Raw genomic sequence first — 27,650 nt, forward strand, 5'->3', positions numbered from 1 at the left:
TACCAGATCATTTGCTTCAACAGTAAACTGCTGAACGGTATCTATATAAAGTGTTCAAAACCCTTTCTGCCCTTTTAATATTTTGTTTTTTTAAATCACTGAATCAAAGTGATTGTAGTCAATCATTTAAAAAACAAACAAAAAACCCCTTTAATATCAAAGTTAATAACAAATCAAATGTAATAAAACAAGCAAATCATTTTTAAAGGCACTGCATAGCACATAGTACTTCAGCGACGGTAGGACCAAGTCATTGTCTTGCATGTCACAAGTAAGTCTTTGCACTTACATGATGAGCAAAGTGCAAAGTGGAGACTGACAAGTCCTAAGCCAAGTCCCAAGTCCTAAACTTTGAGTTTTGAGTTCAAAATAAGTCATCATTAGGTCTTAAATACAATTCAGTAATATTTTAAATGTATGTTATAATATTGAGTGCTTTTTAAACGTGTTTAAGCAGGTTTGTTGGACTTTTTTGTTGTACATAAACAAAATTATCTTGGGTATCGTTTTTTCCGGCTGCTGCTCAGTGACAATGTTAGTTTTTTGTGGTTCTCTCCTGCAACTTGATCAGATGCTGTCAGATATGTTCAAATTCACCTAGGGAATTAAGTGTCAGCTTTAAACTTTATTTGATTCAGGAAATTAAGCAAAATTATTTGATTTGTGGCATACTGTCTGAATAACATAATTCTTTAAGCGTGGGGATAAATATCAAATATTTTTGGATCAAATAGCTCAAGTCCAAGTCACAAGTAACGAGTCCAGTCTTTTTTGATTTTGTCAAATTAAGTCTGAAGTCATCAAATTTGTGACTTGAGTCTGACTGAAGTCACCTGACTCAAGTCCATACCTCTGCTCTTCAGGCATTGTTCCTTATTTAATATTGATTTTTTGTTTTTTTAAAGCACTACATAATGATCATGATGGCAACAACATGTAGGTGGATTCATAATTTTCATATGCTCTCTAATTGTTACAATAATAATAACAGTGGGTCTAATGTTAGTGAAATTAACTCGTTCCTCTTGACCTCCCACTCAGCACCTAAAGAGCTTGTTGGGTTTAATGGGTGTTTGTTGTCACAGTGCTGTTAGCAGCTCTCAGCTCTGTGCTCCTACAAATACTTTTTATGCCTCTTTCCATGTCTGTGAAAAATGGCTTCATTATAAATACATGTGAAAAATGCACTGGCAAACATTTCATCAGTGCCTGACTTTCAGTCCCTAATGTCTCTTTCAGTGATTATTCTAGTAAAACTTAATTAATAAATATATGCTCCTAAATTTAGGGTTTTAGTTGAATAAGCAGAAGTAATTGAACTTGCTAAATGATGAGTAGCGAGTCGTGAACCAGACGTCTCTCATACACCAATAAATGCCAGTCATCCAATAAAATCGCCTCTCTCTTAACGCCTCAGCAATAAACCTCGTTAAAACATGGGGCTCGTTAGGCCACGTTTATCATTAACGAGCAACGCTCTGTTGCCATAGGAGACGGAGAGCTGGGCTATGTGTAAGTGTGTTACGCTGTGATTGGCTGCCAGGCACTTCCATTAGCACCATATACGGATGCCAGTGCGACAGAGCCAGACTGAGAGAGGATTGATGGGTCTGGTGTGTGTAAGTTTGTGTGTGTGTGTGTGTGTGTGTGTGTGTGTGTGTGTGTGTGTGTGTGTGTGTGTGTGTGTGTGTGTGTGTGTGTGTGTGTGCGTGCGTGCGTGCGTGTGCGCGTGCGCGCGCGTGTGTGTGAGAAATTGATGGGCCCGGTTGTGTCGTCTGTGTGAACTATGAGGCTCAGACAGAGGAAAAGGGAAAGCAGAGCTGCTCATAAAAATTTCAAGCAATCCCACCTACAGGCCAGATTTATGGAGAGTGGAAAAAAGGAGGGAGAAAGCTTGAAAATAGAGGGTGAGAAAGAAGAGAGAGGGCAAAGGGGTGAGAAGGATGGGTTAGAAGTACACAGAGGGAGAGGGAAAAATAGCAGCGGAGGAGAGGGAAAAAAAAGAGACAATTCTTAAGATTTTGGTTTCTTTCCATGCTCTGTCCATAATTTATCCCAACCTTTACCATAACATGAACATCATTCATGAGCAGCAGTGAGCCCTCATAAGGATCTCATCTGCCTGGAGACTTTGCCTCCTGTCGGGATGTTGCCTCGGAAATTGATGAGGTAATTTAAAAAACCTGTGAGGATGAACCACGTGGACAAGCTGGGATTTCCCGTTACAAATCTCTGTGTGGCCAAATGAGTCATGGTTGCATTGATGGCAACACAATTATTTGTGTGTTGTGTGCTTTTATGTGTGTAAAAAGCCTTTCAAGTCAAACTTGCATACACTTTGATGTGGAAAGTAACATTTAATCAAGGGCAGTCGCGAAGCAAAATGTTTGAGGGACTTTTTACTTTTTAGTATTTTCATGTTGTACGATATTGAACTTTTTTTCCAAGAGGGTTGTTTTTACTTTTTGCTGTATCATTTTATTAAGCAATTTGTTAAAGCATTTTTACTAGTTTATTTGCAGGTAAGAATTTTGCATCTTATAAAATCATCATATGATGATGCCACTTATACATTCACTACAGTACAATCATTACTTTAACCCTCTATAAAAGGGCCTGTTTCATCAGGATTACTTTTATTTTGACGCTTTTGTGCATTTTCAAATATAACCTTATTGTCCAAAAGAGGAAACTTCTGGTTATATATGTGTGTGTGTATGTATATATATATATATATATATATATATATATATATATATATATATATATATATATATATATATATATATATATATATTATTTTAAATTGATTTTATTTTTTATTTTGCTCCTAAAAAATAAATGCATAGCTTTTATTCTTATCCTGTTTTATTTTACACTATTTTTACATTGCAATATGGCTTTCAATCTGGTGAAGGAAGTATTTAGATACTTTACTTAGGTAAAATTACTAATACAATACTGTTTAAATACTCTTTTACTAGTAAAGGTCCTGCATTGAAAGTACTATCTGTAAGTACTATTTAAGTATTAAAAGTACATACTGCAGAAATATTTATTGATTTGATGGATGAAAACATTTCAGCTACTTAAAAAAAAAAGTAGCAAGTCTTCATATTTTAGAGGCTGGGACCATGATATGTTTTTACTTACTGTCAAAATAGTTGCCAATTAATTTTCTAATCGACTAATTGTTTCAGCTTTATTTGTATATTTTAATATGGTGTTTGAGAAATTTAAAATCTTAATTTGTAAACTAAAATAATGTTTTTTAATAATTGTAATAGAGTGAATGGAGTACTTGAAGAAATGTACTTGGTTACATTTCAGCACTACTTTTAAGAAAACTCAACTTGTCTAACAGTAGGGATTTATCAAACTTAAGTGATTCCAACAAAAGAAAGCTCTCTACTTACAGATCCCCCTGTACTTAAGTTTTTTTTTAATTGCGATTTTGATATCTACAATAATTTCTATTCCTTTCTCTTTCTAGCTTGAGATGAAAGCAGGAAAAGCAGCAGCTCTGTCCGCCACTGATGCACCCGATCCTCCGGACCTTAAGGTGGCGCTGAAGAGGGAGCGTGAAGAACATCAACACCTGCTGGCTGAATCCTACGCGGCTGTGATGGATCTAACAAAACAGGTAGACTACGTGTGTGTGAGTCAACCAAGGTGGCTTGGAAGGTAATTGGCAAAATTTGTGACTTGATTAACATGAACAGAACAAACTGTGTTATTTGTAAACTGTAAAAGCAGAAGTGCTCAAAGTGGGTTAAACATTTAGACATTTTCAGAGATAAATCACTTAGCTGTGTTCAGAAACCTGTTCAGACTTGAGAAGCTGTTCCACATCGATTTTGTTTCTTCCTCCTCTAATGTTTTTTTCTTCTTCTTCTTGTCTCTCTGCTATGACCCACCTGCGGACCAATCAGCTGCAGATCGGAGAGAGGAACTGGGGCAGAGAGAAGCTGGAGCTGCTGGAGAGGTTCAGCCAGGAGAGAGCTCAGTGGGAGCAGAGACTGGGAGAGGCCACTGCACAACAGGGGAAGGTATGACGGGCTGCTTGTGAGCCGCGTGTGTTTGTGTGTGTGTGAGAAAGAGATGAATGTCAGAGATGAAGAAGAGATAAGAAGCTGGTGTGTCTTGGAATGATGGAATCTGAGCAGTCTGAGATAAGGAGGACATCTGATATCGGGTCTTTGGATCAGTTGTGTTACCTGGTGCACTTGTCCCAGTGCATTTAATCCCATCCCCTGATATCCCAGGTTTCTCTGAAATTTAATTAAAATTTAACATAAACTCATGGTTGGAGAGCCATAACTATCGGATTTAGGCTGTGTTCTGACTGAAATTAACATTACACCAAAAACCCACTGATACAGTGAAAAAAAACCCCAACTTATTTTCCAGCAACAAATGCAGCTGAGAACTTTTAAATATATGTAGGAGCAAACAGCGTCTGAATTATTGAAGTAATATTTACTTTTCCTTCTTCTCACCTGAGGAACATTAGCCACAAATGTCATAACTGAGTCAAATCAAAAAGCGCGTTTTTCATGGACACTTTTCATCTGGACCTCCTCCCGTTGCATGCACAACTGTTTATTCTTCTAACAGTATACGCAATATGGCCCAAATATCTGTATATATATATATATATATATATATATATATATATATATATATATATATATATATATATATATATATATTTTTTTTTTTTCCGTCATTGTAAATCACTGCTATTTTGAGTCAAGGGATTGCACCATTAACTAACAAATAAAAAAACAATCTAAAGTTAGAGTGGCAGAGTATTTTCCTGCTAGACTGGATGACACTCTGATTGGTTGAATTTATGTTCAGCCCAAAACACACCTGATGATTAACTAAGGGACTGAATACAAACCTTTTGCCCCTTGCACCTTATTTTTAGTCCAGATTATGCACATTTTAACAAAGTGGAGCTAGACTGGAATTGCCCTAAATGCGCTTTTGACCATACGCAAGAGATAGTTAAAATAAGGCCCTATGTTATTTTTTGAGCGGATGATGTTTTACATATAATATAAAGAGTGTAAATGGAAGAAGGAAACAGAACTGAAGAAATTAAGATGATTTTTTTTACAACTTCCACTGTAGGCCTCGTTTACTTTCGGTATAAATCCTATATTAAATACAGTAATTTTTGTTACATACACAGATGAATTGCAAACATTGAAACAGACAATAGAATCATTAAGAGAACTTTCCAGAGACGTAAAATCCTTTCTCCAAGTATCATAAACGAGTGTGCTGTGTTTTGGCTTCAAAACTGTTGATCTTAACTCAAACTGGACATATTTCATCCTCTCACTGTTTCAACACACTGGCAGCTGCTTGTGTTTTTAATGCAATGCTATTTTTGGTCTTAACACAGACGAAAAGCAAGACAGTGACTTTTTCCAGTTGAAAAAAAAAAGCATCACATCCCTATTTCAAAACCCCTTTATATACTGGAAGATATATAAAAAAAAAATTTAAAAATCGCTCTTGAAAAAGAAGCTCTCACTCTTTGATTCTGAGGGAGTGACACCAAATCCGACATGTTTTATCCCGCTGAAAGTTTCTGTGTTGTCAAAACTTTACTGTATCAACACTAGAAATGGAAAAAGCAGACCAACAATACACATTACTGCTGTCTTTAGAGTGGTATTTTCCTCTCAGGAGACTCTGCTGATGTTGACAGAAACCACACAGCTGTTAATGCCATAATGTGAGTAAGGAGTCTCTGGTGTTACTGCAGTTTAATGTGAAGTTGAGGTCACCAGGAAAACATGGTCAGCCCGATCTGCTGATTACACACCAGGGCAGTCACTGCCAAGCTGCTGCAACATGTCTGGGAGGGATTGCATCAGTGTTTCAAAGTTGTCATTAGTTTTTCCACAAATACACAAGTTAAGCTCCAGATACACAGTTTGTAGGTCAGCACTTCTCGGTCTGCCTCTCTCTGAGGTTTTCAGTCTGAGGGCGTCTTTGTCCTCCCTTTCTCCACCTCTCTGCTTTCTAATCATTCCTCTCTGTCCTCCTCTGTCCCTCCCTTTCGTCCTCCTGTCTGTGGAGTGGGATCCCGTCTCACACCTTCCATTAAGTGACCGTGTCCTGCATTGGAAACTTGGCAGGAGACCAAAGCTTGTCATACTTTAATTCACTCTGTCTCAGTGTCTCCGAGTGTGTCTGGGTCACGCTCTGTCACCCACAAATCTTATCTCCTATCTGCTCTTCTTGTGTTATATACTATGGGGTCTTTCAGACTTCTGACATTTGACTGTAGTGCCCCCATCAGGCCAGTGAGTGTAAAAGAAGATGGATTTTTCTGTCTGTTGGACCAAAGTTTGAATTATGAATCATGAATTATGTTTCAGGTAGATGTATTTCCTGTTATGATGGGATGTTCAGGTGGATTCAGGAAGATTTTGTGGTAAAACTAGTCAAAAAATAACACACAGTAAAGTGGAACCAATATGCAGTGGCATGTACTAAGTAGGGCGGTGGTACCTTATGTTCTAATGTGTTCATTTGAACTGATTTTAGTTACTTGTGTTTAAAGGATTTTTAGCTTTTTATATCACTCTGTAGCTTTTCAGAAATATTCCTTATATTTAAATTCAAATTTTTGGTCAGAGTATGTATGTTTTAGCATGAAACTGCTATTTTCCTAAGCCCCTTTAATAATGTTTTCCTACGTGACCTGACATATGTTTCTGCAGTTTACCACATGAAAAGATCACAAAATAGCAAACAAACTAAACAATCAAGACAGCAGTAGGCCAGCAACTCCTGCGCGCTGTGAAGTAAAATTACTGTTTGTGTCAAAGGAGTCTGGCAGCTTTGAAGAGTATGATAAAACAGCTTCAGTTTCCGGTAGAAATGAGCAGTGAGATGGCAAGGTAAAGCAGCAAAATAATGGCAAACACTTCAAAAAAATGTTTTAGGTGTTGCGTTTTTTAGAGAGCTAAAATATGCTTTGCTGCCGCTCCCATCCACACCTTTGACAGAAACAGTATTTTGTCTCACAGAACACAGGAAGTTGCTGGTCTGCCGCTGCCTCTGATCAAAAGTTTGTTTGTGTTATTGTATGACTTTCAGGACTAAACTAACGTTGCATTTACTGCTGTAATATGTTGTTTCGCTTCTTTGCCCTAATACTCCTGTCTACTTAGTAGACATGTCGACAGCCATCTACTGTTGGTAATAACTAACTGTGGATCTATTAACTAAATCACTACTTTATGCCAATGACCTAGTGGGAGTTTCCATTTGAAAAAGCAAAACAAAAAAACATGGGAAACTATACAGATGGGCCTGCCCTTTATATTTGCATTTATATCTGATGTGGCAGAAACTGGCTCATTTCAACCATTTTTTCTCATGATCTTTAGCATACTAATTAACCTGTTTTGGTTGTTTAGCCATTACTCCAAATCTGTTTTAACTCGTATCCATTTCTTTTAGCTGACCAACCCATTACTTTAAACTTTTTCAATCTGACTGCTCATTGCTTTACACACTCTTATTACATGGTGTTAGATCTTGCTTAATATGTGGATTTTTTAAAATTATTATTAAATCATAATTTCCACTTTTTAAAATTAGTTGAGCTGCTCTACAAACATTTTACTTCCCCCTGGCAACTGCAGAAGTACTGGCTCGGGTACCCCTGTTTAGGAGTCACTGATGTAGTATGTATTTAGCTCTCTGTCAGTATATGATACACATGCCGGCAGCCTGGACTGCAGTTCAGTGCATTGCTGGTGAAAGTCCATCAGTGTATCTGCACAACTAAGCACATTATCTGTAGATGTCCTTTTCCTCTCTCTCTCTCTGTCTCTTTCCTCTGAGGGGAAATGGCTTCAGAGAGCGAGATCACCTCTCAAGTGTGAAACGCACTGACTCAGCATCACCATCCGCGCACGTGCGCGCGCGCGTGTGTGTGTGTGTGTGTGTGTTTGCTTGCATGCTGTCTGCTACAGATAGATTATACTAGTCAGTCTCCACTTCCTCCTGCCAAAACAGCTCTAGAGGAAGTGGATGGCAATGAAAGGAATGTGTCTACAGTGGATGTCTTCAAGGGTGTGAAAAAAATGTAGAAATGCAAAATGCTGCAGGAAAAAAATTGCGCAGATGATGCAGGTCTTTAAAATGCAACTCAGCTGTGAAAAAGATAGTTCTGTGGTTTCCTTTTGACTAATGATTTCTTTGGTCCTCACAGTCAAAGTCATTCGTCGGTGAGTCCTCTGCAGACACAGTCGTCACTAATGGAACAGGATCTCCAAGGTAACAATAAAAAACATTATCTTACAGCCTAAAATCCATCCTTAGCATGATGTGGGAGAAATCAGAACATTTCTTAAATAAACTTTCAGTCTAGGAATGTTTTTTGATGCTTTTTATTTGCAAGATGTTGCAGCAGCAGAGCATAATTTAGCTTCTCTTTCCTCATCAACGCCCTCTTCCTCTTTCAATGATAGAACCAAATCCACATCCGAGCTGGACAGCCCAGCAGTCAACGGAGCAGCCAATCAGGAGGAAAGGATCCAGTGTGCAGTCCCAGGGCTGGGTCACCTCACCAGGAAGAATTGGACCAACCTAACTAATGAGGTGAATAAGTTCTGATTTTATACATTAAGCATTTATCATTTTTTAATTATTATTAAATAGCATTTATTCATCATTCAGCATTTTTTTCATATATATTTATACTTTTATTTGATTTTATAATATTAGCTGATTGATTTGTATAACAATCATCAAAAAATTCTGTTACAAGGTAGATTTATTAGTCATTTTTCAAACAGAGTTTAAAAAATGAAATTTTAAAGATTTTTAAAAAATGAAATGAGAGTTTAAAAAATGAACTCTTTCAAACAGAGTTTAAAAAATGAAATTACAGTTTGTCCTTGATCCTGCTACATCTTTGGAGTTGACAGATGAGTTAATTAAAATCAGCAGCTATTGTGTAGATACCATCCGGTTGCTAGGGCATGTTGCTGCTCTCCTTACCTCTCCACAGACTGAGGACAGCATAGTAAAAATGTAGACTCATAATAATCTTATCTCAGATTCCACAGGTTGGGGACACCTGTAAAACCTGGGACGGCCCCAGTGGCTCCTGCAGCAGCTCAGTGGCTTCAGAGCTGGATTTGGATTCAGTCCAGAGGAGCTACACAGCTCCAGACCGCACCGGCATCCGGATCTACTACAGCCCTCCTGCTGCACGACGCATGGAGCAACAAAGAAGAAGCCAGGAGGCCAAACAGCAACAGCAGGCCCAGAATGGGAGCTCGTCCCTGGGACTGAGTGGCTCAGACGTGGGCGTGGCTGCACTGGAAACCGTTGAGGTTCAGCAGCAACAACCTGCATCCTCCTTTTCTTCCTCGTACGAGCAGTGGCTGAGCTCGCTGTCCACGCAGCACAGGGAGCTGCTGGAGAGCAGAAGCGGCTGTATCACTGGTTCCATCCCCAGTGTCACTAACAACGGTGTTGGTAGTTCGGTTGATGGGATGTCGTCCTCGTCAGCTTTCCACGGCCTCGAGATCGGGGAGATTTCAGCCAACTTAAGTGATGACATGAAGGAAATGACCAACTGTGTCCGCCAGGCCATACGCTCTTCCTCTTTAGAGAGAAAATCCACCAAGGAACCTGGGAATCAGGTAGTTCTTGTTTTTTGATTGTTTTTTTTGTTTTTTTTAAATGAATGTCTCATAGCCCAACTATTGGCCTTTATGTTGATTTTCATGCACAAAAGAGGCACTTGTTCTGTTGAACATAAAGCTTCAAATATATTTTGTCCATGGGACTTCATATAACTTTAACAGGCGTGCGATGAAGGCCTATGGCCAAAAGATTATGCTGTATTTTCTGCTCATAAGGACAAATCAAAATTTGAAGATGTATTTTGATTATACCACAGTAAAATGATGTCATGAATATCCAATATACATGGTAAGATATAATAATAATTACTTTTTTATTATGATTCTCTATCATATCAAGTAATTGTGGTCTTTTGTTTATCATACAAGACGTGTTTATTGTTGTTAGTTAATTTGGACCTAATACAAAGCAACATTTTTCTTGTGTGAAAATTTCATAAAACAAGCTGATTTGCACTGTAAATGGGTTGAAATGATGTGACTTGATTTGCAGATGTTACGAAATTAAACGTTCAGGACTCACAAAGAGACAAATATAACATGTTAAGATAAATATTTTTACAGTATATTAATATACTCTCTTCAGTAGTTGTTCCAAATACTCTTCATCGTGTTTTCTCCAACACTCTAAACATTCTCCATCACTTCTTTCGTCTTTACCCAGACGGTGGGCATGTCCACCAGGTCCACACAGACTGCTCTGCAGTATGTCAGCATCGGGCTGCAAACCGACCACCTTCCCAGCAGCAGGGGGACGGGGTTACACTCCAAAGCTTGGTCCCCTCGCCCCTCGTCAGCAACCACGTCTTCTCTGGCATCAGCCAGAACCCGGCAGATATCAACATCCCTGGATAAAGTTCACAGCCGCATCGAGAGGCCGTGCTGTTCACCCAAGTATGGATCCCCGAAACTACAACGTCGAGTGTCTTCTGGTAATTTCTTTGTTCTCTGAGCCTTTTTTTTTTTTTTTTTTTCAAAACATCACGTGTCATGGTGCCTTTAGTCTGGAGAATATTTTTAAGCCAATTCATGATGGCTATCTGTAATTGTTAACACAGCTCCATTGATGTGCTTCATGATATGAACAGTTTTGTTTGGGAGAACGAGATATCTAACTGTTGTGCTTTTAGGCTCCACCTCCAGACTGGACGGTAGTTCCTCCTCCAGGGACCGGAGCCTGTGGAGCCTCCAGCAAAGATCCATCAGTGGAGGAGGAGGCTCAGCTTGGGCCCGCTCCACCACCACCAGGGACAGCCCTGTCCTGAGCGGCCTCACCGACGGCCTCTCCAGCCTCTTCAGCGTGGTGGAACACTCTGGAAGCACGGAGTCGCTCTGGAGGGGTGATGGAGGTCAGAGACTGTATGGAAAATAAAACGCTGTCATGGAAAACACTTTGACATATCACAGAATAAAATGAGGCCTGAATTCTTTAGTTTCAGGTTTGTGATATTATTCACACTGGCTCAACGGGACACTTGAATAAAATGGAGACTGTTATATACACCTGTCGTTTTCCTGCAAAATACGAAATGCCTGCCATAAGAAAGGCCAATCTATTGCCAGTGATGTTTGCTGGCAGTTAATGTTTACTCTTCAAATTTGATCATTTAATAGCCAAATTTATTGCCAATTCGTACTTGGAAAAAAACAATCAATGATCTGCTGTAAACTATAAAATCAAATCACTCCTCTTCAAGTGTTTATTATCAAAATTTAAGTCTTAAAGAGAAGATCTCACATGCATCAAAATGTACTGATTATACTAACATCTCTACTGTTACGTCCCCTTTTAGGAAAAGGGACGATAACATGACAACCAAGGAAAACGTATCAGAGTAGAGATGGAAATGACAGTAATTTAATTGTGACGATTCACACAACAAACAACAAACAACATGTGAGAGAGGATGGGACCTAAGTAAAAATTTCCGATCTTGCTTTGACACCCACATATTTCAATCCTGTTGAAAGCCATTGACCTCACAGTGTAAACATGCCTCCAGAATTTAATTAGTCCTGTAAACTACAACTTATGGAAATAATTCTAATACCTGTCTTGGGTTCCTGTTTGCAATTAGGGGCCAGCCAGGGTGCCAGTCCTGCACGTCAGCCTCCTGCTGCAGGGAAACCCTCTGGTGCTGCAGCGTGTGGCTCTGACCCCGGCTCTCAGCGGTACGGGGGCCTGGTCCAGGAGTTCATCAGGAATGTCTGCAGCAGCCGTGCACAGGGAGGAGTCACCCTGCCTGGGGAGAGAGCGCAAAGAGACTCCCATGGCAGCCTCGGGGGTCTGGGTGTCTTGGGCAGTTTTGGCGGTGTGGATGAGCCGAAGCCAGAGTGCGTATCAGCTGCGGTTGGAGGCCTGGGAGCTCTGGCTGGAAGCAATGACAATGTGACCAGGATCGTCAATAAGAGATTTATGAGACAGACAGCTGGGGAGGAGATGGTCAGTATCATGGGAGGAGGGAAAGAAACAACGACCAACCCAGGAGCTGCAGGATCTGGAACAGAGGTGTGCTTTTACTTTAAACTTAAAAAAAAATACCATACCAGTGGTTTTGCTTGTTTTAGCCCATTTACATTAAATAACATGTACTGAGGTCACAGACTTTAATCTGGGATTGTAACTATTTCAGTGTGTTCTTTGTAATGCTTTCAAAAGTGAGTTATACAGTTTAGATTTTTAATGTCTTTCCAACTGTTCTGATTCGATTCAGATGCTGTTAGTTTCCATGAAATGGAATAGACTGTCCATTGCATTATCAGTCCAGTTTAAATTTGGATCAATTTTAAAAGTGTGCACTGCCTTACCTGTAACAGTAATTTGACATCAACAAAGATTTCTGCAGAACTGGTGTTCACTGCAGAGGATTACACAGAATGAGCAAAGACCTGACAAACCACATAGATAGTTTTAGTTTTGGTAGTCAGTAAGCAGCAGAGGTGGGACAAAGTCGTTGTTTTGCAAGTCACATGCAAGTCTAAACTCAAGTTTAAACATTGAGTTTTTAGTCCCAAATAAGTCATAATGCGCTCTTCAAATGTATTACAATTTTAACAACAGAGTAGTAATGTTAGCTAAGCATTGGCACTCATTGTTTAGTAATCAGTAACACACCATTGGTTTTTCATGTCTCTCTCCTTCAACTGGATTGGATGTTCTCAGATTTTATTCAAACGAAGTTGATCTGCAGAATAAAGTGTTGACTTGTTGTGATTGCATAGCATTCAAGTTAGCTGGTTCAGGAAATGAAAGGTTAATAATTCATTGATGGCACACCTTTAAAATAACATACCTTTAATTCTTTGGGTTTGAGTAGCCAGTGTTTTGTTGTTGTGTCAAGTCGAGTCCAAAGACATCAAATTTGTGTATTTAGCTCAAGTCAAGCGACTGGAGTCCACACCTCTGGTAAAGAACACATACTGTCGTCAGTGACTCACTGAATAAATACACAGACAACACACAGGAGGCAGGTAGACTATGATTACAGTCACCATCACAGGAAACTGTTTTCCTGTACCAATACATAGTTGACTACTAATTATACGTATAATATACTGCAATATACAGCATATTTCATTATTTTGCTGTTTGCTTGCTGCTTTCAGCTAGTTGGGGTTCAGCGTAAGCATAAATCTTTTTCATAATACAGTCAAATATCACAATGTGCATCCTCAGCTTAAGCAAGTTTCAAACATCTGCTAAAAGTTTTTCGCCTTATGCATAGTTTTCCTACCATCCCAGGCAGCCATTGATTTCCACTCAATTCCATATGTTTTTTAAAATGATCCACAAAAAAAATTGTTTTGAGAAGCTAAATCTTGCACTAGTATGGTCTTTTTTTAAACTCTATCAAAAATATGAAAAAAATCATAACTGCTTGTATGGTAAAGACATCTTTCCATTTCCCAGGATGCACCCTGTGACTGTGCTGCCCAGTCCTCCTGCCTCACCCGACCATCAAGAGCAGCAACCCGCCATTCGCCCGGCCAGTGCAAGCACCGCCCACAAGAGCCCCCGGTGGCAACCGAGGAGAAGGGGGACACCTGCAATGAGTGACGACACATTTACTGCCACATTCAGAGACACGCGACACACACAAGCAATACTGATTCTTCACAAACACTGAACACCACTGCCATGAAAACACACTTTCTCACACTTCTCCCATGAGCAAATGTACAAACACACCTACAACCTGCCACACAGGTGCACTGCCAAATATAACACACACCATTAGCACACTGCACAGACTGCCCCACAAACCCACTGCCACACACACAAACACATTCATAAACACACACACACACACACACACACACACACACACACCTGGGCAATATTCAGCTTATTTTGGACTGTACCATTCTGATGCCAAGGACAGGTAGGACTGAAACTCAGCAACAGATCCAACCATCACAAAAACTACCAGCAGTACAGAAAACGCAATCTGACACACTAAACAACAACAACTCATTGAACTGAAAAGTCTAACAAGTCAAACCATGATGTCAGGACTGGATCTACTAAACCTCTCCTCCCCCTCAATTTACAGAATAACAGGTACTACAAATGTCCACTTTTGGACTGAGAATCCACCTTGATGATGTTACCTTGCCACCATGCTGTTGGACCAGCAGCCATGTTGGATTTGCAGATGAACAAGGAGAAAGAAAGGACGTCCTCCCAGTTTGAATTCACATATAAAAGTGCATGTGTTACTTTGTGAGCTACAGTATAAACCTGGAGAGGAGACATCCGTCACAGCTGGAAGGATCTTCCAAATTGTGATAGAAACTCTGAAACCATCAGTCTCAGAAGAGTAATCTGGCGGAAAGCTCAGATGATTTATTCCTGAACCTCATCATAAACATGTTGTGCTGGGAAATGCAATTACGCCTTTTTGATTGATTAGCACAAAAACATTCCAGCGAGAGTCACCAACATGGATCTGAAATTGTCCACTTTTTTTGATGACACACCTGCGTCAGCTGCAGACTAGCATTCAATGTTTCTCCTTATACAGTCGATCTCAAAAGGAAAAACTCAAGGACCATTGGACTACAAATCCCACTTTGACCAGATTTAGACTCCACTAATGGATGTTTGGAGGTTACAACTCCATAAATGAGACCATTCAACTGATTCGAGTGGACCTCCTATCATCGTTGCTTAGTAGCAAACCTAAACAACAAAAAAAAGCCCCTGTCCACTGTGTTCCCAGGACTTAAGCCACAAATACGGGGACATTTTGTGGCATTGTAGCCGTGACTCAAAAAACTACTACAAACATGTTGCCCTCCGAAGTCTGATTGAAAAAAAAAAAAAAAATACTGTTTTGGTTTCAACCTGTCAAAACAGGCAGAAAGTGCCTGTTCCTTTCATATTTTTTAGATATTCCTTCACAGATGTCAAGCTTCATTTCTAATCCTTTGATGAAGTTGGTTACGCGGATTGATTTCCGATCGGTTAACCTAAAACCCCATCTGCAAATTTCAGTTGGCATTGAACAGAGATGCACTGATATCACTTTTTTTAAGTGCTTATTTTACCAGTTGCTCAGAGTGCCTCAACAACTAGTTTGGGGTCATGCTACAGAAGCCCAAACCAAGACATAGAGAAAAAGTATGATAATTAAGTTGGTTTACACTGAATTTTGTGTCACGTGACTTTGTAAATCTGATTTTCATGATTAAATGTTTTCCTAACAGTAATGAAATTTACCTGATATCCATCAGCTTTATCAGTGCATCCCTACTCTCTATGCATCATGGGATTAGATATGATGTGTGTCCTAACTCAAAATCTACCATCGTCCAGAAACGCTCAGTATTTCGAAACCATGTCCAAGGAGAATTCAGTCAATGCATTCCTTTTATTAGGGAGTCTTTCCAAAATGTGTTGTGTTTGTAATGTGTGTTTAACCATTTCATTCTCAGCGTTCTGGTGTACCAGTGTAGGTTTAAGGCAGAGGATAGTTAAAAATACAACCTCTACGCTCCTCTCACGCGCGCAACTGTCCTCATGTCATAGTACCACACGGATGGCATAGCTACTGTACAAAATCTATCAGCATTTTGAAAATGTAGCATTATAAGGTAATCTTGGCAAACAGCAAGCTAAGAGCTGTGACAGGTCCATCTGCAGTCAGAGTAGTTACGCACTGACAGCTTTTACTTTTTAAGAAATACATTCTTTTTTTTAACTTATTTAATGTAATATTTTCAGATGAAAGATGTATATTCCTTTCTACCTACATGGCCCTCAGATCCAACAATATAAACTGTCTTTAAGTAGAATGTCTGCACGCTTGAGAGACATATTTGAGAAAGAAGTAAATGGTTTTAAAAAAAAAATGATAGATGGGAACTCACCCAAATGGTCTTATGGGTGAACTGAAAATATAAAATAATGTAAACTAAAAACAATCATAGATGAAAGGGATTTCACTCTATTTCGTTCTCCTGTCCCTTTGTTTGCCATGCTCTTCTCTTTTTAATCAATCAACAGATATTCAAAGTGCCTGTCAGTTTACCTATTAGTCAGCTCACACCAAAACTGGACTCCATATATAAAACACACCAACAAGCCCAGCAGGCCTTTTTTTAAAAAAAAAAAATGGGTAAAAATTGTTTTTACGCACATAATTGTGATCAGGCTGTATTAAAGCTACAATAAAGTACTGTACCACAGTGGAGGGACGACAGGATGGTTTACAGGTATAGGAGGATATATTAACTTTTTTTATACCAAGGGTTATTTTATCTCTGGAAAGTAAATTATTTTTGTTTCATTTATTTTATATGGATGTTTTTTGCTGATATATTAGCCTGTTTCTATTCTTTCTATTTAGTTATCATGGTGCTACTTAGTGTAAAGTCTGCTGTGAGCTGACCATCCATTTCGATATGTCTCTGTTTGTGTATGAGCTGCAGAGTGTTTCTCCATCTCTGCGCACCGCTTCATGAGTCAGCAGTTTAAAACAGGGCATTACAGTAACAGTGTACGTATTTAAATGACACAGTGAAGAAAACCCACAGTCTAAATGCTGCTTGTTTGTCTCCGCTCCAGCCCTCACTGCTGGTAGAAAACCAACCGTCTGAAACCAGTCACCGCTTCAAAAGCGACTTGCCACAGGAAAAGACTGATTTTTTAACCACAATTATACAACAGGTAGTTTTAGCTAAGCAGTCTGACGAAATCATAGAACTTCATGAAAATCCTTCCAAGTGTCCTGAAAAGCAGAGCTAATAACGTTGGGTAAACATTCATTCCTCTCTACATTCCTTCATTTTACCTTAGAAAGCTTTGTAGTTAATTCAGAAAATTAAACACACATCTGGTGTAGCTGTTGAAGAGAATGACTTTGATGATAAGACATCATGTGTTGACAACATGAATGACAACAGAAAGGGCAGACATGGCAGAAACACAGTAAGACATAGCTCACTAACAAGCTGACTGGTTCACTGAGCAAAACTGCTACAGTCTGTAAGAACTAGCTTTTCCTTACTTGGAAAAATAAATCACTTTTTGGAAATACTCCGGCTCTGAAAACTTTGTAGCCCCTTCCTTTGCAGTTATTTCAGATTCATGGCAATTAAAAAAAAAAACCAAATTTCAGTTTAGAATTTGTGCAGCATAATACATTGTTTGCTTAGCCCTTCATGTTTTGGTTGTGTTTCCATCAATTTCATATTTGATAAACATTTGGCTAAATAAACTGCTTCTGTTTGTGCTAGCTTTGTTAGCTTAGCTGTTTGCATGTGTAGCTGCCATTTTAAAACAAAGGTTTTAAGTGAAGAAACCTATTCCTAGTCACGGCTGCTCCACATCCAGAGTCCACACTTCAGAAAAGCACGATAAATTTCAGCATACCAACAAAAATCTGTACGGTTAGCCAGACAAACACTTAATTGCAGACGTCCATGTGTCTTCCAACCAAGAGCTTACAGGAATTTACTGGTAATGATACATTTCCCACTTTTGACAAAATCAAGCCACTAATCTAGCATCTTGCATAAATTACAGTATATACTGCAACGAACATGTTATGTCCACTCAAAATACTTAAGACACATTAGTGGTGTAAGAGAGAAATCAATGACAACTGAATACATTTTTCCCTTCAATGTGGACAGTAACCTGGGGGTCGTCATTATGGCTGCAGAATCATTGCCAACAATCTCTGTGTACCTTAAAAAAGAGCTTGAGAAGTTGATACACAGAACAGAGTGTGGCCGCGGTCCAATAATGACTCAGTCGTCCCACAGTCTCTTCTACCACACATCCAGATGAGTAACCTAAAACCACAAAGAAACCTATAACATACCCTAATATTAGGTCTGGCACCATTTCTGCTTTTTGGATACACTACAAAACTACAGAATATGTCATAGTAAGCCATTAATCCACCGCGTTTGAAATTGTCTGACATTCAAACAAATGCCAATAACAGGTCTGAACGTGTAAATAGAAGCACAAATCTGACACGATCTACTTCTCACAAACACAAAAAAAGATTCCTTGGCATGTTTTACTAAATCAGTTCTGTCATTTTGTCATTCATGATTTCAGTACAAATATTCAAGCATTGATTTTAATGCAGATCTTTTTAAAAGTCCCCAATGGTACCCAGCTCAATGTTCAACTGTGAGAAGGTTTCCCAGATTCTGCTCTACCTCTTACACTTTTTACACCATTACTATACTCTGAGGCGCGTCATTAAATAACACATAACATACTGATCTTCTGAACAGATGCCTGTGTACCAGGTGCTGCCCTATTGTCATTTAGTCTCACTATCAATGAGAAGGTCGCTTTGTGCCTTTCCTCTACAAAGATGTCTTGGTTTATTTTTCTGCAAATATTTGGCTCCAACTGAGTACAAACTGCATGATTTTTAATTACATCTGAAGTTAAGATTACATGTCTTAATTTGTTGTCTTGAAGATGTAGACTCATTTGTGCTTACATTAATCTCCGATGGTTGTGCTGCTACATAAATTATGTCAGACAATACGTGTTGCAGGCCACTGAGGGATTGGGGTGTCAGGAGTTCAGTATGCCTTAGAAATGAGTTGTTTCACTTTTACGTGACCAGACCTCCAAACGGTTGAAAATTCGGACCAAGGTTACATTTTGGTTAAATGTTTTAGCCAACCTCGAGTCTTAGGTTCTCTGCTGATTTTGCAGAGTTGAGCATAGGCCTGTATTTTGTGATGTACTAGATGATGCCAGCACGTGTTGAGGCTGTGGATAAATTGCCACTGTAGTTTAATGCTAAGTTCATGTTGCATTAGAGGGTGCGAAAAAATAGGGAAGCTCTCATGTTTTTTTAACCTGATTTGACTACATATACAAAAATGACTTTATATTACTGAAAAACTTAATGATAATCATTTCCAATGAGTTTTCCTATAACAACATCAGACGTGACATATCAAAGCTGGAAAAACACCTCGCAGCTCCTAGTAATTATTGCAACGTGGATGTATTTTCTTGCATGTGCTATAAAGACCTAAAATGGCGCAGTCAACGTAAGGCTCAAATCTCTTTCCGACTTTCATGTCATTGGTCGGTTTTGTCTCTGCCTCTCCAGCCTTTTCAACTTTCTGTCAGGTGTTACATTTGCTCCTCCCCCTCAGGTTATAAGTACTAGACGTTGCAGCCAATGACAGACAGTTTTACAGGTCACACAGCATCACCAGCCAATGACTGATGAGTTCTTACTGGTGGGCATGGCACAAACTATGAGTCTCATAATTCCCTTTGTGTGTCCGTAAACCTGTTAGAAAAGCAACATGAATCTTTACAGCTTTTTAGATGTGTTTCCATACCATCCATATGATTATTACATCCTGGGAGTATGTAAATAAATTCTTAGCTGTTCATAATTTAAGCTAAACTATTACCTAGAGACTGCCTGTATATTCGCTTTATATAACCTATTCGCGTCTTTTTTTAATAACGCTTGTTTCTTGAATGAAAGGAGAATGCAATGACAGACAAATAAAATGAGTACACAGTCAGGAAACGTGTCCACTTCTGTTGCAAATTAAAAAGAAGGCTTTGTACTCTCTGTCCTATTTGTTTCTTTGAGAAAAGCTGAATGTCAACAGCTGATCTGAACAAGTTCGCTGTGGCAATATGTAGCTCTCTCCCTTTTTAGACCACACCTGAGCATTTCTTCTGTACATAGGTCAATTTAGAGGCTGATTAAAAACAAAAAGTGGCAGCAAATGTGAAATAGGTAAAATGAGAAAATTTGATCCAAGTGGATTTTTAAAAAGGTGGGGGATTTTTTTTATTTATTTTTTTTTTGACCAATGTAGCTTGTAAAACGAGATATTATAACTGCCTCCTGTTTGTCATAGAAATCACAAATAAATGTTGGAATTTAGCATGGTTTGTTTTCTTGTCATTTTCTGCATACTAAGGTATGATAGCCATTGTTCTTCTTCCTTGTTTTCCTACCTTCTTCTGTCTTTGTGATAGCCGAGCACTTTTTGTGCAGCTCAACAAAAAAGTTATGAAAGGCTAAATGTGACTAAAGTGAGGGCAATGTGGAGAGAAAAATAACAGTTCATTGGGTCTCCTTGAAGCAATAGCTCAGGCCAGAGGCATTATGTTTTTAGGTTGTACGTCTGTACATCTGTCCAGTCCATTCTTGTGAACGCGATATCTTGAGAACGCCTCGAGGACATTTGTTCAGATTTGACTCAAACATTCACTTGGACTCAACGATGAGCTGATTAGAATTTGGTGGTCAAAAGTCAAGGTTACTGTGACCTTGCATCCATCTTGTTTTTGTGAACACAATATCTGAAGATGGCGTTGCGACAGTTTCCGCAGATTTGGCACAAACATCCACTGAGACTCAAGGATGAACTGATCAACTGGAGAACAAGAACAGCTACATCAGGATGCTGTTTGTTGACTTCAGCTCAGCATTCAACACGATCTCTCCCATGAAGCCGACTGGAGAAGTGGACGCACACCCCTGTCTACGTCAGTGGAGCTTATGTGGAGCACATGAACAGCTATAGGTTCCTTGGAATTACGATCACTGAAAACCTATCTTGGTCATCGCACATCACCACCCAGACTGAAAAAGCTCTGCTTTCTACGGAAACTAAATTCCAGAGCTAGATCCTGGTTAACTTCTACAGAGCAGCAATAGAAAGCAAACCGACTGGAAACATCACCTGGCATGGTTTATGCCCAGAAGATCACTGGTTCCCATCTACAGAGCATCAGTATTTGGACTTTTTTGGCCTTTGTTTTCACTTTGTGTACTATGACACGCATCTACAAGCTATAATATGTCATTTTCAGCCATTTTCATGACATGTCAAAATTTCACATTTTTCGCATGCTATACTATGGCGTTGTTGGTCATTTTTTTGACGTGCTAATTTATGATGTTTTTGGCCATTTTTGACCTTTGTTTCCACTTTGACTACTGTGACACGTCTCTACAAGCTATGATAATTCATTTTCATCAATTTTTATGACATGTCAAAATTTGACATTTTTCGCATACTATACTATGGTTGGTCATTTTTTTGACGTGCTAAATTATGATGTTTGTGGCCTTTATAGGCCTTTGTTTCCACTTTGACGACAATGACACGTCTCTGCAAGGTATGATAATTCATTTTCAGCCATTTTTAAGACATGTCAAAATTTGACTTTTTTCGCATACTATACTATGGCATTTTTGGTCATTTTTTTGACGTGCTAAATAATCATGTTTTTGGCCTTTTTTGGCCTTTGTTTCCACTTTGACTACTATGACACGTCTCTGCAAGGTATAATAATTCATTTTCGGTTATTTTTAAGAGATTTCAAAATTTGACATTTTTCGCATACTATACTATGGCGTTTTTCCTCATTTTTTTGATGTACTAAATAATCATGTTTTTGGCCTTTTTTGGCCTTTGTTTCCACTTTGACTACTATAACACGGCTCTGCAAGGTATAATAATTAATTTTCAGCCATTTTTGAGACATGTCAAAATTTGACATTTTTCGCATACTATACTATGGCGTTTTTGGTCATTTTTTTGATGTACTAAATAATCATGTTTTTGGCCTTTTTTGGCCTTTGTTTCCACTTTGACTACTATGACACGTCTCTGCAAGGTATAATAATTCATTTTCAGCCATTTTTAAGACATGTCAAAATTTGACATTTTTCGCATACTATACTATGGCGTTTTTGGTCATTTTTTTGACATGCTAAATTATGGTGTTTTTGGCCTTTTTTGGCCTTTGTTTCCACTTTGACTACTATGACACGTCTCTGCAAGGTATAATTCATTTTCGGCTATTTTTAAGAGATTTCAAAATTTGACATTTTTCGCATACTATACTATGGCGTTTTTCGTCATTTTTTTGATGTACTAAATAATCATGTTTTTGGCCTTTTTTGGCCTTTGTTTCCACTTTTGACTACTATGACACGTCTCTGCAAGGTATAATAATACATTTTCAGCAATTTTTATGACATGTCAAAATTTAAAATTTTTCGCATACTATACTATGGCGTTTTTGGTCATTTTTTTGATGTGCTAAATTATGATGTTTTTGGCCTTTTTTGGCCTTTGTTTCCACTCTGACTACTATAACACGTCTCTGGTCTCTGCAAGGTATAATAATTCATTTTCAGCCATTTTTAAGACATGTCAAAATTTGACATTTTTCGCATACTATACTATGGCGTTTTTCCTCATTTTTTTGACGTGCTAAATTATGATGTTTTTGGCCTTTTTTGGCCTTTGTTTCCACTTTGATTACTATGACGCGTCTCTGCAAGGTATAATAATTCATTTTCGGCTATTTTTAAGGCATGTCAAAATTTGACGTTTTTCGCATACTATACTATGGCGTTTTTTGTCATTTTTTTGATGTACTAAATAATCATGTTTTGGGCCTTTTTTGGCCTTTGTTTCCACTTTGACTACTATGACACGTCTCTGCGAGGTATAATAATTCATTTTCAGCCATTTTTAAGACGTCAAAATTTGACATTTTTCGCATACTATACTATGGCGTTTTTGGTCATTTTTTTGACGTGCTAAATTATGATGTTTTTGGCCTTTTTTGGCCTTTGTTTCCACTTTGATTACTATGACACGTCTCTGCAAGGTATAATAATTCATTTTCGGCTATTTTTAAGACATGTCAAAATTTGACTTTTTTCGCATACTATACTATGGCGTTTTTTGTCATTTTTTTGATGTACTAAATAATCATGTTTTTGGCCTTTTTTGGCCTTTGTTTCCACTTTGACTACTATGACACGTCTCTGCAAGGTATAATAATTCATTTTCAGCCATTTTTAAGACATGTCAAAATTTGACTTTTTTCGCATACTATACTATGGCGTTTTTGGTCATTTTTTTGACGTGCTAAATTATGATATTTTTGGCCTTTTTTGGCCTTTGTTTCCACTTTGACTACTATGACACGTCTCTGCAAGGTATAATAATTCATTTTCAGCCATTTTTAAGACATGTCAAAATTTGACTTTTTTCGCATACTATACTATGGCGTTTTTGGTCATTTTTTTGATGTGCTAAATTATGATGGTTTTGGCCTTTTTTGGCCTTTGTTTCCACTTTGACTACTATGACACGGCTCTGCAAGGTATAATAATTCATTTTCAGCCATTTTTGAGACATGTCAAAATTTGACATTTTTCGCATACTATACTATGGCGTTTTTGGTCATTTTTTTGACATGCTAAATTATGGTGTTTTTGGCCTTTTTTGGCCTTTGTTTCCACTTTGACTACTATGACACGTCTCTGCAAGGTATAATAATTCATTTTCGGCTATTTTTAAGAGATTTCAAAATTTGACATTTTTCGCATACTATACTATGGCGTTTTTCGTCATTTTTTTGATGTACTAAATAATCATGTTTTTGGCCTTTTTTGGCCTTTGTTTCCACTTTTGACTACTATGACACGTCTCTGCAAGGTATAATAATACATTTTCAGCAATTTTTATGACATGTCAAAATTTAAAATTTTTCGCATACTATACTATGGCGTTTTTCCTCATTTTTTTGACGTGCTAAATAATCATGTTTTTGGCCTTTTTTGGCCTTTGTTTCCACTCTGACTACTATAACACGTCTCTGGTCTCTGCAAGGTATAATAATTCATTTTCAGCCATTTTTAAGACATGTCAAAATTTGACATTTTTCGCATACTATACTATGGCGTTTTTCCTCATTTTTTTGATGTACTAAATAATCATGTTTTTGGCCTTTTTTGGCCTTTGTTTCCACTTTTGACTACTATAACACGGCTCTGCAAGGTATAATAATTCATTTTCAGCCATTTTTGAGACATGTCAAAATTTGACATTTTTCGCATACTATACTATGGCGTTTTTCGTCATTTTTTTGATGGACTAAATAATCATGTTTTTGGCCTTTTTTGGCCTTTGTTTCCACTTTGACTACTATGACACGTCTCTGCAAGGTATAATAATTCATTTTCAGCCATTTTTAAGACATGTCAAAATTTGACTTTTTTCGCATACTATACTATGGCGTTTTTCCTCATTTTTTTGACGTGCTAAATAATCATGTTTTTGGCCTTTTTTGGCCTTTGTTTCCACTTTTGACTACTATGACACGTCTCTGCAAGGTATAATAATACATTTTCAGCAATTTTTATGACATGTCAAAATTTAAAATTTTTCGCATACTATACTATGGCGTTTTTGGTCATTTTTTTGATGTGCTAAATTATGATGTTTTTGGCCTTTTTTGGCCTTTGTTTCCACTCTGACTACTATAACACGTCTCTGGTCTCTGCAAGGTATAATAATTCATTTTCAGCCATTTTTAAGACATGTCAAAATTTGACATTTTTCGCATACTATACTATGGCGTTTTTCCTCATTTTTTTGACGTGCTAAATTATGATGTTTTTGGCCTTTTTTGGCCTTTGTTTCCACTTTTGACTACTATGACACGTCTCTGCAAGGTATAATAATTCATTTTCAGCCATTTTTGAGACATGTCAAAATTTGACATTTTTCGCATACTATACTATGGCGTTTTTCGTCATTTTTTTGATGGACTAAATAATCATGTTTTTGGCCTTTTTTGGCCTTTGTTTCCACTTTGACTACTATGACACGTCTCTGCAAGGTATAATAATTCATTTTCAGCCATTTTTAAGACATGTCAAAATTTGACTTTTTTCGCATACTATACTATGGCGTTTTTCCTCATTTTTTTGACGTGCTAAATTATGATGTTTTTGGCCCTTTTTGGCCTTTGTTTCCACTTTGACTACTATGACACGTCTCTGCAAGGTATAATAATTCATTTTCAGCCATTTTTAAGACATGGCAAAATTTGACTTTTTTCGCATACTATACTATGGCGCCATTGGTCAATTTTTTGACGTGCTAAATTATGATGTTTTTGGCCCTTTTTGGCCTTTGTTTCCACTTTGACTACGATGACACGTCTCTGCAAGGTATAATAATTCATTTTCAGCCATTTTTGAGACATGTCAAAATTTGACATTTTTCGCATACTATACTATGGCGTTTTTGGTCATTTTTTTGACATGCTAAATTATGGTGTTTTTGGCCTTTTTTGGCCTTTGTTTCCACTTTGACTACTATGACACGTCTCTGCAAGGTATAATAATTCATTTTCGGCTATTTTTAAGAGATTTCAAAATTTGACATTTTTCGCATACTATACTATGGCGTTTTTCGTCATTTTTTTGATGTACTAAATAATCATGTTTTTGGCCTTTTTTGGCCTTTGTTTCCACTTTTGACTACTATGACACGTCTCTGCAAGGTATAATAATACATTTTCAGCAATTTTTATGACATGTCAAAATTTAAAATTTTTCACATACTATACTATGGCGTTTTTGGTCATTTTTTTGATGTGCTAAATTATGATGTTTTTGGCCTTTTTTGGCCTTTGTTTCCACTCTGACTACTATAACACGTCTCTGGTCTCTGCAAGGTATAATAATTCATTTTCAGCCATTTTTAAGACATGTCAAAATTTGACATTTTTCGCATACTATACTATGGCGTTTTTCCTCATTTTTTTGACGTGCTAAATTATGATGTTTTTGGCCTTTTTTGGCCTTTGTTTCCACTTTGACTACTATGACACGTCTCTGCAAGGTATAATAATTCATTTTCGCTATTTTTAAGACATGTCAAAATTTGACTTTTTTCGCATACTATACTATGGCGTTTTTGTCATTTTTGATGTACTAAATAATCATGTTTTTGGCCTTTTTTGGCCTTTGTTTCCACTTTGACTACTATGACACGTCTCTGCAAGGTATAATAATTCATTTTCAGCCATTTTTAAGACATGGCAAAATTTGACTTTTTTCGCATACTATACTATGGCGCCATTGGTCAATTTTTTGACGTGCTAAATTATGATGTTTTTGGCCCTTTTTGGCCTTTGTTTCCACTTTGACTACGATGACACGTCTCTGCAAGGTATAATAATTCATTTTCAGCCATTTTTAAGACATGTCAAAATTTGACTTTTTTCGCATACTATACTATGGCGTTTTTGGTCATTTTTTTGATGTGCTAAATTATGATGGTTTTGGCCTTTTTTGGCCTTTGTTTCCACTTTGACTACTATAACACGGCTCTGCAAGGTATAATAATTCATTTTCAGCCATTTTTGAGACATGTCAAAATTTGACATTTTTCGCATACTATACTATGGCGTTTTTGGTCATTTTTTTGACATGCTAAATTATGGTGTTTTTGGCCTTTTTTGGCCTTTGTTTCCACTTTGACTACTATGACACGTCTCTGCAAGGTATAATAATTCATTTTCGGATATTTTTAAGACATGTCAAAATTTGACATTTTTCGCATACTATACTATGGCGTTTTTCGTCATTTTTTTGATGTACTAAATAATCATGTTTTTGGCCTTTTTTGGCCTTTGTTTCCACTTTTGACTACTATGACACGTCTCTGCAAGGTATAATAATACATTTTCAGCAATTTTTATGACATGTCAAAATTTAAAATTTTTCGCATACTATACTATGGCGTTTTTGGTCATTTTTTTGACGTGCTAAATTATCATGTTTTGGCCTTTTTTGGCCTTTGTTTCCACTTTGACTACTATAACACGTCTCTGGTCTCTGCAAGGTATAATAATTCATTTTCAGCCATTTTTAAGACATGTCAAAATTTGACATTTTTCGCATACTATACTATGGCGTTTTTCCTCATTTTTTTGACGTGCTAAATTATGATGTTTTTGGCCTTTTTTGGCCTTTGTTTCCACTTTGATTACTATGACACGTCTCTGCAAGGTATAATAATTCATTTTCGGCTATTTTTAAGACATGTCAAAATTTGACGTTTTTCGCATACTATACTATGGCGTTTTTTGTCATTTTTTTGATGTACTAAATTATGATGTTTTTGGCCTTTTTTGGCCTTTGTTTCCACTTTGACTACTATGACACGTCTCTGCAAGGTATAATAATTCATTTTCAGCCATTTTTAAGACATGTCAAAATTTGACTTTTTTCACATACTATACTATGGCGCTTTTGGTCATTTTTTTGACGTGCTAAATTATGATATTTTTGGCCTTTTTTGGCCTTTGTTTCCACTTTGACTACTATGACACGTCTCTGCAAGGTATAATAATACATTTTCAGCAATTTTTATGACATGTCAAAATTTGACTTTTTTCGCATACTATACTATGGCGTTTTTCGTCATTTTTTTGATGTACTAAATAATCATGTTTTTGGCCTTTTTTGGCCTTTGTTTCCACTTTGACTACTATGACACGTCTCTGCAAGGTATAATAATTCATTTTCAGCCATTTTTAAGACATGTCAAAATTTGACTTTTTTCGCATACTATACTATGGCGTTTTTCCTCATTTTTTTGACGTGCTAAATT

General features: G+C 37.6%; 1 protein-coding gene and 1 long non-coding RNA gene across 4 annotated transcripts in view; one reads left to right on the forward strand and one right to left on the reverse strand.

Annotated features, from left to right (window-relative positions):
- The window catches only part of mtcl2 (microtubule crosslinking factor 2), a 122,935-nt gene extending 102,842 nt beyond the window's left edge, over nucleotides 1-20,093 (forward strand). For all 3 annotated transcript variants that reach the window (XM_088082424.1, XM_042492592.2, XM_088082425.1), the window contains exons 16-24: nucleotides 3,494-3,643; nucleotides 3,933-4,049; nucleotides 8,249-8,313; nucleotides 8,508-8,637; nucleotides 9,099-9,689; nucleotides 10,357-10,624; nucleotides 10,823-11,041; nucleotides 11,771-12,201; nucleotides 13,603-20,093. In XM_088082424.1, coding sequence (XP_087938550.1) covers nucleotides 3,494-3,643; nucleotides 3,933-4,049; nucleotides 8,249-8,313; nucleotides 8,508-8,637; nucleotides 9,099-9,689; nucleotides 10,357-10,624; nucleotides 10,823-11,041; nucleotides 11,771-12,201; nucleotides 13,603-13,749 — 2,118 coding nt within the window. In that variant the 3' untranslated portion in view covers nucleotides 13,750-20,093. The remainder of the gene's footprint in view (nucleotides 1-3,493; nucleotides 3,644-3,932; nucleotides 4,050-8,248; nucleotides 8,314-8,507; nucleotides 8,638-9,098; nucleotides 9,690-10,356; nucleotides 10,625-10,822; nucleotides 11,042-11,770; nucleotides 12,202-13,602) is intronic.
- LOC148188763 (uncharacterized) overlaps nucleotides 10,913-27,650 on the reverse strand; it is a 42,989-nt gene continuing 26,251 nt past the window's right edge. Inside the window, exons 2-3 of the long non-coding RNA XR_015777548.1 lie at nucleotides 11,744-12,064; nucleotides 10,913-11,049 (exon numbers count right to left, since the gene is read on the reverse strand). This is a non-coding gene — a long non-coding RNA (uncharacterized LOC148188763). The remainder of the gene's footprint in view (nucleotides 11,050-11,743; nucleotides 12,065-27,650) is intronic.

Source organism: Plectropomus leopardus, chromosome 9 (genome assembly GCF_026936395.1).
Source record: "Plectropomus leopardus strain MGB_pleo_1.0 chromosome 9, ASM2693639v1, whole genome shotgun sequence".
Lineage (NCBI taxonomy): Eukaryota > Metazoa > Chordata > Actinopteri > Perciformes > Serranidae > Plectropomus > Plectropomus leopardus.